The 14,947-nt window shown below is 37.0% G+C and overlaps 1 protein-coding gene across 1 annotated transcript in view; it reads right to left on the bottom strand.

The window, feature by feature from the left end:
- Nucleotides 1–278: 278 nt before the first annotated feature.
- Nucleotides 279–14,947, bottom strand: part of LOC136031542 (PHD finger protein 3-like) — a 151,024-nt gene continuing 136,355 nt past the window's right edge. Inside the window, exons 26-28 of the mRNA XM_065711212.1 lie at nt 11,566–11,727; nt 2,686–2,924; nt 279–454 (exon numbers count right to left, since the gene is read on the bottom strand). Coding sequence (XP_065567284.1) covers nt 371–454; nt 2,686–2,924; nt 11,566–11,727 — 485 coding nt within the window. The 3' untranslated portion in view covers nt 279–370. The remainder of the gene's footprint in view (nt 455–2,685; nt 2,925–11,565; nt 11,728–14,947) is intronic.

The raw sequence follows: 14,947 nt of genomic DNA, 5'->3' as shown, positions 1-14,947 counted from the left end.
CTGTCATCCTTCATCCACATAAAGTGCCCGTCTCACTATAGCCAACTACCATCGGTAAATGACGCCACAGTGCACGGTAATTAGTTAATAATGACCGAAGAAAATGTTCTAGGAGGGCATTTCAAAAGATTCATTGACCAAAAACAGAAGTATGTATCGGAAAAGTTTTTGTTAATTATAGTTTCCCATTATATAGAGAGCCATAATGTCTTGAGAAAGCCTTTGACGCATTTAGAAACTAGACTTTCAAGCAGTACCAAAATGAATACGGAGAATGATAACAGATAAAAATTAATATTTAAATTATTAAAATTGAAACCAACAGAACTATAAACAAAGATAGCACATGCAATCACACAAACATTCAGCTTCAAAAATTCCTCCTCATCAAGTGAGGCGGAGGAGGTACCAATTGGATATCCGGGTCTTGCAATTGTGGATATGGAATTTGTCCCTAAAAGGAAAAAAGGGATAATTATAAATTTAGATCAAGCTATCAGACAGGAATTAATTACTAAATTTAAAATACACAGAGGAAAGACTATAAAAGAGGAAAGAATTTATTACGCCAATTACCACCTTCGCACAGAAAAACAGGAACAGTTAAAAAATATAAAATTGCACAGCCTGTACGGGCTATTTCTTATTTTAATGCAAAACACAACAAACAGTTGAAGATCACGAAGTAGGCCCGCTCCTAGTGCAGTCATTCAGATATATGTGCAGTCATGTATTTAATGCGGGTATTTACACACGCTTTAATTATGTATGAACATGTTTCATGCTGTTTGTTTGTATTTGCTTTGGACTTTCAAGAGAGGGTCCAGTGCGTGGACGTGTCTGCCATCCCATTTAACCCTACATGTATGCAGGAGAGGGGAAGAGGAACAAGGTTAATCCCTTAGTTGAGATTGACCTGATGGACGAAAGCATCTAAAAAACAAGAGCTAAGAGCTCATATGGCACTTGTGACGAGGTCGGAAGAGCCAAGAGCTCATATGGTATGAGCTCTAGCAAAATTTTAAGAATCAATAGATTGCTTTAAAAGGAAAATCAGAAGCTTAATGCCGGTCAGGATTTAAAACAAGAGCTCTGAGTCACGAGGTCCTTCTAAATATCAAAATTCATTAAGATCCGATCACACACTCGTAAGTTGAAAATACCTCAATTTTTCTAATTTTTCCTCTCCCTTCAGCCCCCCAGATGGTCGAATCGGGGAAAATGACTTTATCAAGTCAATTTGTGCAACTCCCTGACACGCCTACCAATATTCATCGTCCTAGCACGTCCAGAAGCACCAAACTCGCCAAAACACTGAACCCCATCCCCTACCTCCCCCAAAGAGAGCGGACACAGTCCGGTTACGTCAATCACGTATCTACGACATTTATAAGCATTTTCCAAGATTTTCGGTTTCCCCTTCCAACTCCCACCAATGTCAACAGATCTGGTCGGGATTTGAAATAAGAGCTCTGAGACATGAGTTTCTCCGAAATACAAAATTTCATTAAGATCTGGTCACCCGTTCTTAAGTTAAAATACCTCAATTTTTCTAACTTTTCCAAATTAACAGCTCGCCTAAAGAGAACGGATCCGTTTCAATTATGTCAATCACATATCTATAACTTGTGCTTATTCTTCCCATCAAGTTTCATCCCGATCTCTCTCCACTCTAAGCGTCTTCCAAGATTTCCGCCCCCCCCCCAATGACACTGGATCCGGTCGGATTTAAAATAAGAGATCTGAGTTACGAGGTCCTTCTAAATATGAAATTTCATTAAGATCCGATCACTCCTTCGTAAGTTAAAAATACCTCATTTTTCTAATTTTTTAGAATTACTCCCCCCCAACTCAACCAAAGAGAGCGGATCCGTTCTGGTTATGTCAATCACGTATATAGGACTTGTGCTTATTTTCCCCTCCAAGTTTCATCCCGATCCCTCCACTCTAAGCGTTTTCCAAGATTTTAGGTTCCTCCCCCTCCAACTCCCCGCAATGTCACCGGATCCAGTCGGGATTTAGAATAAAAGGTCTGAAACATGATATCCTTCCAAACATCAAATTTAATTAAGATCCGATCACTCTTTCGTAATTTAAAAATACCCCATTTTTTCTACTTTTCAGAATTAACCCTCCCCCCAACTCTCCCAAAGAGAACGGATCCGTTCCAGTTATGTCAATCACGTATCTAGAACTTGTGACTATTTTTCCCACCAAGTTTCATCCTGGTCCCTCCACTCTAAGCGTTTTCCAATATTTTTGCCCCCCCCCCCGACATGTTTGTGAATTGGCACTCAATGGTATCCAAATAAATAAATTATTTGTAAATTAATGGAAAATAAATTAATTGTAAAATTGTACGTTTAGTCATTATTCTAAATGTTATGGATGCAAAATGTCCAGAAATCTCTTATTCCTTTAGATTCCAGGTGCTACTTGGTGCGAAATCCGCATTAATTTTGAATAATCTCTGATGTTCAAAAGTTCATGTAAAACCTTAAAGCAGGCAAAGGCCACAACCAAAAGGCCTTCATAATGATATGTTTCTTGATATTGATGAAATTTCTTGATATTTCTTGATGGAAAAATTCTTTCTTGATATTCAGTGGTTCTTATGAGATTTATGATCAAAATCAAAAATAAATAAAAGCCACATCAGAAAATAAAGCAGTTTGAAGAACTTACAGGGGGGTAGAAGCTAGCCACTGGTGGATTCATATATCCGAAATTTGGCATTGGATGCATTAAACTGGGTGGAGGGATGCTGGGTTGTGGAGGTGGTTGAATAGCACCCATTTCTTCCTCCATCTCTCTTGCTTTTCGTACTAGTTCTTCTTCACTCAGATCCTTAAGACTGGCACCGTGTTGATAAGCTTTTGAAGATTGTGCTCTTTGCCTGGGGTCCCTCTTGAACTGACCAATTTCTGGAAAATCAGAATTTTCCGTATAATGAAAAAAAAAATAAGGAACGGTAAAGAGATACTTGGGAATATAGATATTATTTAGTTTTATTGATTTAAATTTTTACTTGATAAGTATGCACAAATATGCTTTTATCGTATTTAAGTGACTTTTTAGCTATTGACAAGTGACTGACCAACTTTTTGAAAAATTCAATGACTAGACTTTTGACAAGCAGAATATTTTAAACATTGGAGGCGCGTTGAAGACCAGGAGAAACATTGAAAACGCTGATTATCGCCTTAAAAAATCTGGCCGAAAACAATGCATTTTACAAAAAAAAAGAAAAAAAAGATTAGCAGTCTAATGTTTATATTGTCTTTGAATATATTAATCACATATTTAATGGTATCCATAATTTTACAAGAATCTAACAGAATAGTTTTAGACTTTAGCCTGTTAGGGAAAAGACAAAAGAGAACGGCCAATTTTAGGGGGGGGGGGAACACAATGAAGACTGACCAAAAATCAAGCTGATAAAGTGGGAGGTGGCCACAGCAGAAGCTTGAAAGAGCGGGAATACCTTTTTAGGTACTTTTACTGAAAAATCGAAAATTTTGCACCCCTCCCCCCTAGATTTTTAAGACTCATATTCTTCCCCGTCAGAGGCAAAAAAAAGCTCTGCGTATATTGGAAAATTGTCAGCCTAGCCCGCTTTCTTACCCTGGTAAATCAACAACAAAAATTTTGTACTAAATATTCCTCCATTGGATCTTTTCCTTCTTCCCATTCTGTTCTTTACATGATAAAACAAGTTCAGTCTCTCTCGCCTGATTCTTTTTATTTGCAAAATATGTTTTTCTGGATGATAATCAGATTTCATTGGCTGATTATCATTCCATTTGACCCGTGGTAGTTCTTGAGCTCATTTGTCTTTAATAAAATCTGAAAGATCCCTTTTTTCACCACGTCATAGCATTACAAATAATGGGGATATGTTTAGTAGCTTCGTATAAATCCCTAGTTAATAATAAAATTAGTTCAAAAACAGCTAATAAGTGTTTATTAATTTTGTTAAAATTTTGGGGTGGAGTGTCTTCATGTCACTTTTTATTTGTTTATTGTGGCGACTTTATTGGATGTTTGTTTGGATGCGGAGATTTGAAATACCATCTTTTTATTCCAGCGTTTGGATATTTTTATATTTTTATTGTTATTTATAGTTCACCTCACTGTGGATCATTATTTTGATAGTATTGTGTATTTTTGTTTTTAGTGGATATGACAGAACTTTGACTTAGCCACCCTCCATCGACCAGCATTTTTATGAATTGACACCACTGCAGTCCACCCCATTCTGAATTATCCTATGGTATAAAGTGGGAATGAAAAATGAAATAGCTGAACCTCTTCATCTCAGTTTAGCTTGTTTTATGCTAGTCTTTCCGAGTTTCCTGCAGTGATGGTGTAAATAACCAAAGACTAATTTCCCTAACCTTGCTTAGTGCTATAGTCATGCAAATTAAATACGAGAAGATCAAACCCACTTGAACTTTATTCACCTTGCTTGATCGGGCACCATCTACATTGTGTAGACTAATGCTATTTGGACTTCTAAAAGCACCACCAGATGGCTCTACTATAGCCACATCTATCAAACACTCCCATCGCGAGAAACGTGAAGGTAGATTCGAAAAGGGGATGAAGATACAAGCGTTAATTTCAACTAGGATCAAGACTAGAGCCCTGCCGCGTAGACCAAGTTGCCTAATAACAGTAAATTGCTTTTCTGCTCATGAAACTCCGCTTGCACTCACTCCTTGGTATAGTGAACCAGCTGCGATTCAAGATTGTGACAAAATACCGCTTGCTCTACGTCCTCACTGTTTTTCGACAAAACTCTAAGTTATAATCCAGCAGAACAACACCTCAATCGCAATAATAAGTAAATGCTGGGACATTACTTCTGAGTCAGCGCGCATTAAAGGATACACTGGCTACTTTAATACTCGTCACGACCGTGGCCTGAATCGTCGTGGAAGCGGTGTAGGACTTTACTTTCCGGACAATCTGCGGTCAAAGCTGTTAAGGGATCCAGTTGACTCCGACCATGAAATATTGTGGATGGAATGCAAACCGACACATTTATCAAGAAGATTCTCGTGTTTAATAGTCGCTTCGCCCTATTACCCTGAGAGTACATGAAACAGGAAAGAACTTATTGAGCACATACAGTTTTTCATAGACAAAATGCGCCAAAAGTATGCCTCCCCTGCCTTAGTAATTGCAGATCATTTTAACCAAACAAACAGTAGGTTTCTAGTATCTTGGATTTGCGGCAAGTTGTCGCAATACCAACCCATCCGAGTGGTACCATTCTTGACTTGATCTTAACGAACCTTACAGACCTATATGATGCACCACGGTCCCTAGGACCCCTCAAAAATTCCTATCATTTCATAATTTTCTGGGAAGCATAATTTAGCAATCCCCAGAACCAAACGAGTCAAAACTATTATAAGACCGCTAACAAGAGATTCAATTTCTACGTTCGGTCTCTGGATCGGGAACTACGAATTTGATGACATTTGGTCCGAGCCGAAAATAAACGTCAAAGTCTCTAAGCTATATAGCCTAATTCAGGAGAAGTTCCATGCTCGGTTCCTGACTAAAGTCATTACCGTTACAGACACTGATAAACCATGAATCACAAGGGACCTCAAGGACCTAACTAAGACTCGCTGCCGCCTCCACAGCAATGGCGATTCATTTGCTCCAGCCAAGTTACGAAACAATTTTGTCAAACTGAACAGGCGAGCGAAGAGACGATGTGTTAAGGGCAAAATTATACCTTTACTTACGACAGATCTACGCAAATGGCATTAGTCAGTAAAAAGACTTGCTTGTAAAACGACACCCAGTGACTTAAGGGTATTGAAAGAGGATGGTACCTTATTATCGGCTACGGAAGTGAACTCCTTTTTGTTGGCATCTGTACCACCTTTTCACCAGTTCAGAAATCGAGTCTCTTATTACTGAAGTAGAGATTGATAATGTAGGTGAAATTTCCGAGTTTGCTGTTTACAAGGAATTTCAGAAGCTGAATAGGAACAGTGCGTCCTAACCTGGCGAGCTTCCTTTAATGTTGTTACGTGAATTTGCTATTTTCCTTGCCAATCCCCTCCAGTATTAATAAGTGCTTCGAAGAGGAAGTGTTCCCTAGTGTTCGGATGATAGCGTACGTTTGCGTCATACCCAAAGTGAAGGGTCCCAAATCTTGCGACCAACTCCGACCCATCTCAATAACCCTGAGCTTGTCTAAGGTGGTAGAAACGTCTACATACCCGCGACTTGGTGTCATAGCTTTATCCTTCTCTTGACCCATATCAGTACGGATGCTTGAAAGGAAGCAGCAAAACTGTTCACTTAGTGAGAATGTATCACCTAATTGTCGAGGGGCTTGACCGAGGAAGTACGATCGTGGATCTTCTCCTAGTGGATTACCGAAAAGCCTTTGACCTTATTCACCATTTCATAGCTGTGACAAATTTACGCGCAAAAGGCGCACGCAAGCATATTCTTCTTTCAGTGACCGATTTTTTCAAGACAGTTTCCAGTACGTCTACAGCCTCTTGCCCGGAGATACCAACTCTGAATGAGCTGAGCTCACATGTGGTGCCCCACAAGGCACGAAACTTGCAGCGCTGCTTCTTTTTAGCAGTTATAAACTTTGCCCTTTCTGAGTTTGAGGACAGGTTTAAGTACGTAAACGACTTGTCAGTTCTTTTGAAATATCTCATTGAAAACTCCGAGGCAGTTTTCCCATTCAGTGATGCAATAATGAGCAACTTTAAAAACCAATGTACTACGATCTACTCAACAGCCTTCACATCAACGAAGGTAAGACCAAAATCCTTTGCTTTAATCCTCTTAAGAGGGACTTGAAGTCCCTCCTCCACCGTATCTCCCCCACTGTATCCTCTGTCTCCTCCACTGGACTCCTCCTCCACCGTTTCTTAGTGCATCTTCGGCTGTAATTCTCGGTGTCACATTTAGCGCTGACAGCTTCGTTAAAGTGTTCATGTTGATATAATCACAAAAAAGGCAAAGAGTGCGATGCGTAACCTTATCTTACTACGTCGTTTGGGTATTTCTGTGTCCCGACTTATCTTACATACATTCGACCAATTTTAGAGTATGCTTGCCCTGTATGGGACCCTCAAGTCAGCAACACAAGTTACCTAAGCGATCAACTTGAGTCACTAGCAAAAAGAGCCTTTAAAGTTATTCTTTCAGACACAGATTCAAGTTATCAATCAGCAGCATTTCTCCTACAACTATCGTGCCTTCACGAACGTCGTTTGGGTTTGATCTTCAAATTCGGTCAATTTCTTCTTAGAACTGAAAAATATAGAGATATTCTATCACCAGTTATGAGGAATAAAATAAACACATGGACAGCTAACAAAGTGAGACTGCAATTGCCTACACCAAGAACAAACCGTTTTGCCAATTCGTACGTTCCTTTTTACATGTCAGTGTTTAATTAGTTATAGTCTCGTGTTTTTTCTTTTTTTCGTTGTAAGTATTAACGCCATTTAGTTGGAATTTTAATTCTAAACCATTATTGCTTGTAAAAATAAACTATTCTTTGCTATTTTACAAGGTGGGAGGCGGCCAAAGCAGAAGGTTTAAAGAGAGAAATGGGGAAAAAAGGGGGAAAAAAGGGGAAAAGAAGATAAAAGATCACGAATGTCTAACTACCTGGATGGTCATGCTGATAAAGTGGGAGGTGGACGAACCAGAAGCTTCTAAGAATGGGACGTGGGTCCTACTCAATTCCCTATCATCCCATGGGATAAAGTGGGATGGAAAAAAAGGAAAAGAAGAAATAAGAATGTGAATGAACACTCCATTGGGTGTTAATTCTGATAAGATAGAAGGTGGCTCACACAAAAGCTTCTTGACTGGGATGAAAAGAGAGACAAAAAAAGAAAAAAGAATATCCAACCCATTGGATAATTGGTTTAAAGATAAAAAATAGATTACAGTTTCTTACCGACAAATTTTTTTTTTTGAAAAACTGTTTTTTACTCACCCTACTTGAATTAAATTTGTCTGAATAACCTTATGCCTGTATGGTAACATATTATGAAGCAATAAAATTAGCATCACGGAGGACTAATTAATTAGGAATCCACAAAGCAAAAGTGAAAATTTAAATGAAAATATTTTGCCGGTATTGATTTCAATGTGATAACCATTCGTGGAAAAACAGGATTTTCGATGTTTGGTTATATGCTTGTAGATTAAGAAAATATTTTTGTGTATTTTAGTAATGACTCTACTTTGTCCCAATTTTCCCAAAGTCCCAAAGTTACAAATTTTCAGTAAATATTACAAACGAAAATAAAGTTTATTTTTTCTAAGATTTCCTAGTTTAATAAAAAGTTTTCAAACTGCAAAAGAAATCAAAATAAAGACGGTACTTGTCAATTATAACGACCACACCAACAAGTGAAGTTAGGTTAATCCTAAATAAATTACTCCGTATATGAAATGGATTGTCCCCTCCGCAATCCCTCGCTCTTTACGCTAAAGCTTTTAATTGTTTTAAAAAGCAGAATTGTGGCAAAGAGTCAAACTTTAGCGTAAAGAGCGAGGGATTGCGGAGGGGACAATCCATTTCATATACGGAGTAATTTCTGTTCGTTTTAAGTTTTGATGTCGCTCCTTACTTTCAGTTAAAAAAAACTAGTTTTTTATGTAATTTCTGAAAGTTTTTGAATTAATGCATGTTTGATTTTGACTCTCCACACGAAAATTATTAAAATGAAATTTGCATATTAATCCTTTTTTGGCTAAATGGCTTTCTCTTAGTTTTGATCAGACGATTTTGAGAAATAAGGGATGGGGAAGGAGGCCTAGTTGCCATGCAATTTTTCGGTTACATAAAAAGGCAACTATTAATTTTAATTTTTAACGAATTATTTTATTAGCAAAAAATATACGTAACTTTAGAATTAACTTACGTAACAAACTTTTATATTCTTTAATTTTTATTATGTATATGAGGGGATTTGTACCCTCGTTAATACCTCGCTCTTTACACTAAATCGTAAGTTTTGTCCCAATTCTTTAAGAATGACCCCTGAATCAGAAAAGCCGTAGAATAAACAGTTGAAATTACTAAAAATATTATAGCATAAAGATTTATCTCCTCTTAAATACCTCGCTCTTTATGCTAAAGTATTTTTAGAGCCCCTCATATGCGTAATAATCTCTGTTCGTTTTAAGTTTCAATGCTACTCTTTTCTTTCAACTGAAAAAAAAATTTTCCATGTTTATTTTTTCATTGTTTTTTTTATAGTAATTTTAGAAAATCCTACACCCTTTTCATTGAATTTCTGTTTCCCCATGACATATTTCTCCAAGGAAAGATCCTCCCACATAGCCCCCTCCCCTCAACTCCACCCACAAAACCCCAAAAAAATCCCCTGAAAACGACTGTACACTTCCCAATAACCATTATTATATGTAAACACTGGTCGAAGTTTGTAACTTGCAGCCCCTCCCCCAGGGACTGTGGGGGAGTAAGTCATTCCCAAAGAAATAGTTATTAAGGTTTTTGACTATGCGGAACAAAATGACTATCTCAAAATTTTGATCTGTCGACTTTGGAGAAAAAATGAGCGTGGGAGGGGGCCTAGGTGCCCTCCAATTTTTTCGGTCACTTAAAAAGGGCACTAGAACTTTTCATTTCTGTTAGAATGAGCTCTCTTGCGACATTCTAGGACCACTTGGTCGATACGATGACCCCTGGGAAAAAAAACAAAAAAAAAAAACAAAACAAATAAACACGCACCCGTGATTTGTCTTCTGGCAAAAAATACGAAATTCCACATTTTTGTAGACAGGAGCTTAAAAATTTTGCTAGAGGGTTCCCTGATACGCTGAATGCGATGGTGCGATTTTCGTTAAGATTCTGTGACTTTTAGGGGGTGTTTTTCCCTATTTTCTAAAATAAGGTAAATTTTTTCAGGCTCGTAACTTTTGATGAAAAAGACTAAATTTGATGAAACTTATATATTTAAAATCAGCATAAAAATCTGATTCTTTTGATGTATATTTTAGCATCAAAATTCCGTTTTTTAGAGTTTCGTTTACTATTGAGCTGGGTCGCTCCTTACTACAGTTCGTTACCACGAACTGTTTAATATACCAAAATATCATGATACTTTATAAACAGTATTATGGAAACTACATTAGAAAATTATGGGGAGCAGGCCACCTAGAAGACAAAGATGTCAGTAGGAGTCGCGCTGAAAGGAGCTCTGCCTTCTGCCGTCACTGCCGTCCACCAACCAGCACGCAAATTGACTTCTTTCAAACATGGCCTAGTTGCACAGTTCCAAAAAGGTTCCTTATCGAAATAGTATAAAGTCATATTGATGTACTGCTTTGTTTTGGGCAACACCCCCTTATCCTGAAAAAGTCTAATTGCCTCTTCTTCAGTCCTTGGCTAATCCCAAATCTTCATTTTAACATCCATGGTCAGACACTATTCACTACACATTGCAAGCTAAATGAGTTTCTTCGCTATGTTCCAAGTGACGTTGTCCAAATATTGATGTGGTCGGTATAATTGACGTGTAACAAATGTTAGGCCTATTCATATCATGAAACCACTTTTGGTTGTTTCAAAATTAGGAAGGTTTTAGGGCAGTATCATACTTTCACCAGGGCTGCAGAGTTGAACCGTAACAACAAATAAAAAAAACCAATTTCTTTTTTCAAGACACTTGTTATCAAACAAAATGCCAAAAAGGGCATTTATCAATGAATATAGGAAAAAAAGGGTATTTATCAACATCGAGGGGAAAAGGCAGTGGACGTCATGGGCTGGAAAGAGATGTTAAATATAAGAGGTCTTTTTAATCCTTATGCAACCCATAAGTACATATTTGTTTTGTAGTATTTCATAACATTAATTTTCTGACATTGGCCTAAACTTAATGTAGATAAATGTGAGTTTCTTCCATATAACTGTACTACCGCTACTTCCCTTCACTGTAATAACTTCACTATTGCTCTTGTTGATTGTATCCGTTGGCTTGGTATCTCTATTGCTAACAATCTTTCGAGCTTGCGTCAGCGTACTGTTTGTGATATAAGTAAACAAATCCAGATTGGCTATACAAAGATTGTTGCAAACAGAGGGAAGCATAATAGACGTGCGCTGGCCAAACTTTATTCTACTTTCTGTGATCATTCTGTCCTTTATGCTTCAGGTCTTTTCCCCCTTCTTAATAATGGTAATTTAAAAAGAATTCGGATAAATTATTTAAAATTTTGCAAATTCCTTCTGTATCTTCCACCTTGGATAAAAAACCAGATTTTTGTTAGCAAATTATCAGTTCCTGATTTAGCTTTAAAATCGGAGATCCAACACAGAAAACTCTCCAGTACAGCATCTGCGCGCCTATACTCTCACCACCGTCTTATTCGTTTCTTTCGTTGATTTTGCGTGTGCATTTTGTTTTTCTCTTTTTTTTTAATTCTTACTCTTCATATTTATTTTATGTATCATGTGGGTGATAAATAAATTATTATTATAAGAGATTAATATAAATGTTGTTTACTAGAAACAACCTTATTAATTACCTTCAACAGAGCTTGAACTGGTTGTCCTTCCAAGTTGTGGAGTTCCAACGGAATTACTTTGATTGAAAGTTCTAAGATCAACATCACCCATTTCATTCAGCAACTTCGGCTTGTTCACTTCAGATCTTGATAATAAAGAGAAGTCTGAATCAGCTTTCATAACTGAAAAAAACAAAAACAAACAGTGATTATAGATAATACTAAAGTTATAAAAGTATATATTGATAAACGTAAATCAATCGTGAATTGAAAGCATCAGTTGGGAGGTTTAAAGAGGGAGGCTTTGAATAAATTGGAATGAAAGACGAGCGTGCGTAGCTGTGTTGGCTTCAGACGAATTGGTGCTGCGGTGAGTTGTTAGAAGTAGTGGTAGTAGCACTACATTCACCATACTTGCTGTTGGGCCAGAAGCACAGACATTGCTGGTTCAGGGGCCAGAAGTCACCCTGGATTAGTGCTTTTGGGAAGGGGCTGAGTCCTAATAAAGCTTGGAAAGGCCTTTCTACAAAGTTTGAAAAAATGCATCAGCTGGAAGAGGAGCGTGCGTAGCTGTGTCGGCTTCAGGCGGCTTGGTGCTGCGTTGAGCTGATAGTAGTCGTAGATACATTAATCTGAACACTGTTGATAAAAAATCATTACTGAGATAACTTTACACGTAAATGAACAGTTTTTATTATATTGCTTTCCACTTTATTATTTATTCTATCGTTTTTGTTTATTTGATATTTACTGTCGAAAACTAAATATCCATGTTTTCCGTTGCGTAATTAACTTGTTGTTTGTCTTCAAGTCAATTTGTTTTCTTGTTTTCTTTTCTCTATTTAATTTCTTCTCTTTTCTGTTGTGTTCAGCACTTACTGTATAATAGTTTTTCAATAATAATAACAATACAAATAAAAATTATTTTACATTATATTTATAATTTTATTATCTATTGATTATTTTATTGTAACTTTTCCTGTTTTGTCTCTCATCCCTTTCGATATTCTAACAATTTTTTTCGTATAAAAAGATAACGTTTCTGGACGCTGAAATAAGATAATTTACTTTTTTCAATTTTTTCCATCAAAATGACAAATGTTCGTTCATAAATTTTGAAACTCAAGCCAGTTGTTGCTGTTGTTGACATCAAACACATTCTTTATACACACTGTACCAAGCCTGAGGATTCTTAAGCACAGAGTGGATCGGGAGGGGGGGATATTACAAAATTGATTTCTTAGGGTTATTACATTTAAAGGAGATGGGGCAAGTACAAAAAAGAAGCCTAAAGTATAAATGTTTAAAATTGTGGAAAAATCGTGACACCTTAGATGGGACGCATGGACCAAAAACTTGTCTGTTAATCCAAAGACGTGATGTGACACTATTTGTCACTATGATATTTACTCTGGATATTTATTTTTGATATTAAATATTTTGTTGAATTTAATTTTATTATTATTTTATTAAAGCACCAAGGATATAGAAATAAAAACCTTTTTTGCTCCCTGGCTCCGTCTTAGGTCTATTAATATCTGAAAACCAGGATTTTTTTCAATTTTTTTTGTGGTTGTTAGACAATTATTAAGATTTTTTCGTATCGTGAATTCTCTCCTTTGTTGCCAAATTGAATCATAAAATAAACAAACGGGAATTTTTATTGTTTACAAACAGGTCCAGCCAAACAGTTGCAACACCAAATTTATCAGGACCTGACGGTCGAGCATAACCAAAATCAATGGAGTCACCAAATCAAAATCAAAACTTTCTGGGCATAGGGACAGGGACAAGGGGACCTTAACGAAGACAAAAAATAGGGTTCTTTAAACTGTTGATGTCTAAAAATAGGCAATTTTTTCTCTCGCTGCTTAAAACTTACTGGGCCTGCAGCCTGGGGTAAAGAGATCTTAATCAACCAAACAATTTCGAAAACTGGCTTTATAGCCAGTATTTATATTAAAAAAAATAGAGGCTAGTAGGAATAGGTAAAAAATCAACAGTATGGGGAACTGGTAAGAGCAAAAACTGGGGTTAGTATCGAAAATAAATAACCAGCATCCTCTAGCGTTTAGCGTTTTTTTTTTTTCGACCGATGTAAATGAGCTTCGGAACGCTTCCCTAGGGAAAAATTTTTGCTTCGTAGTCCATCTAAATAGAAAATAAATGAGCTAACCCAATCAAGCATGAAACATAAAAATTAAAATACATAATTAAGCAGAAAAACCGCACGGCCCTTGTATGATAAACCCCTTACCACTCTAGTTGTTCATTCATTGACGCATTATAGAACCGTTTATTTTTGTTAGTTTCTTTCAGCTTAGCGTGAGACAAGACAAAGGGAAGTAACAGAATAGATGGGAAATATATAATTTGGGCTATATATTTGCACATTAGGGGGGGGGGAAGTATTTAAATAGTGTGAAGTTATGCTACATAATATGCAGAATAGTAGTACCTAACAAATTAGGCATGCAGACCCGCTATACTTTACCCTCCCCCCCCCCCAATGTGCAAATATATAGCTCAAATTTGTTTCTTAAGTATTACATTTTTGTCTTAATTTGGTATATTTCATTAGGATTGAGCGTCAGAGAAACATATTAGAAGAATATTAGGTAGGGGGTATATCATGCAAGTACCAAGCACACAAATAGCTTAGAACATGTATAACATTTAACAAAAGCATCGGAAACAGGGAAAACTTCAACAAGACAGTGAACTCAGAAAAAAAATGGAAAAACGAAAAAAACACAAACCGTTTTTTCTTTTCAAGTTTGCTGTTTTATCAAAGGTTTCACTATAATAAACAAGAGCTAAGAGCTCATATGGCACTTGTGACGAGGCGAGAAGAGCTAAGAGCCAAGAGATCATATGGTATGAGCTCTAACAAAATTCTATGAATCAATAGATTGATTTAAAAAGGAAAACAAGAGGTTTAATGCCGGTCAGGATTTAAAATAAGAGCTCTGAGTCACGATGTCCTTCTAAATATCAAAATTCATTAAGATCCGATCACCCACTCGTAAGTTATAAATACCTGATTTTTTTCTAATTTTTCCTCTCCCTTTAGCCCCCCAGATGGTCGAATCTGGGAAAACGACTTTATCAAGTCAAATTGTGCAGCTCCCTGACACGCCTACCAATTTTCATCGTCCTAGCACGTCCAGGAGCACCAAACTCGCCAAATCACTGAACCCCTCCCCCCAACTCCCCCAAAGAGAGCGAATCAGTACGATTCTGTCAATCACGTATCAAGGACATTTGTTTATTCTATCCACCAAGCTTCATCCCGATTCCTCCACTCCAAGTGTTTTTCCAAGATTTCCCTCTCCAACTCCCCCGATGTTCCTCCCCCAAAAGATCTGGTCGGGATTTGAAATAAGAGCTCTGAGACATGGAT

This window comes from Artemia franciscana, chromosome 9, assembly GCF_032884065.1.
Source record: "Artemia franciscana chromosome 9, ASM3288406v1, whole genome shotgun sequence".
NCBI classification, from domain to species: Eukaryota; Metazoa; Arthropoda; class Branchiopoda; order Anostraca; family Artemiidae; genus Artemia; species Artemia franciscana.
This window is presented reverse-complemented; position numbering and strand designations above follow the sequence as displayed.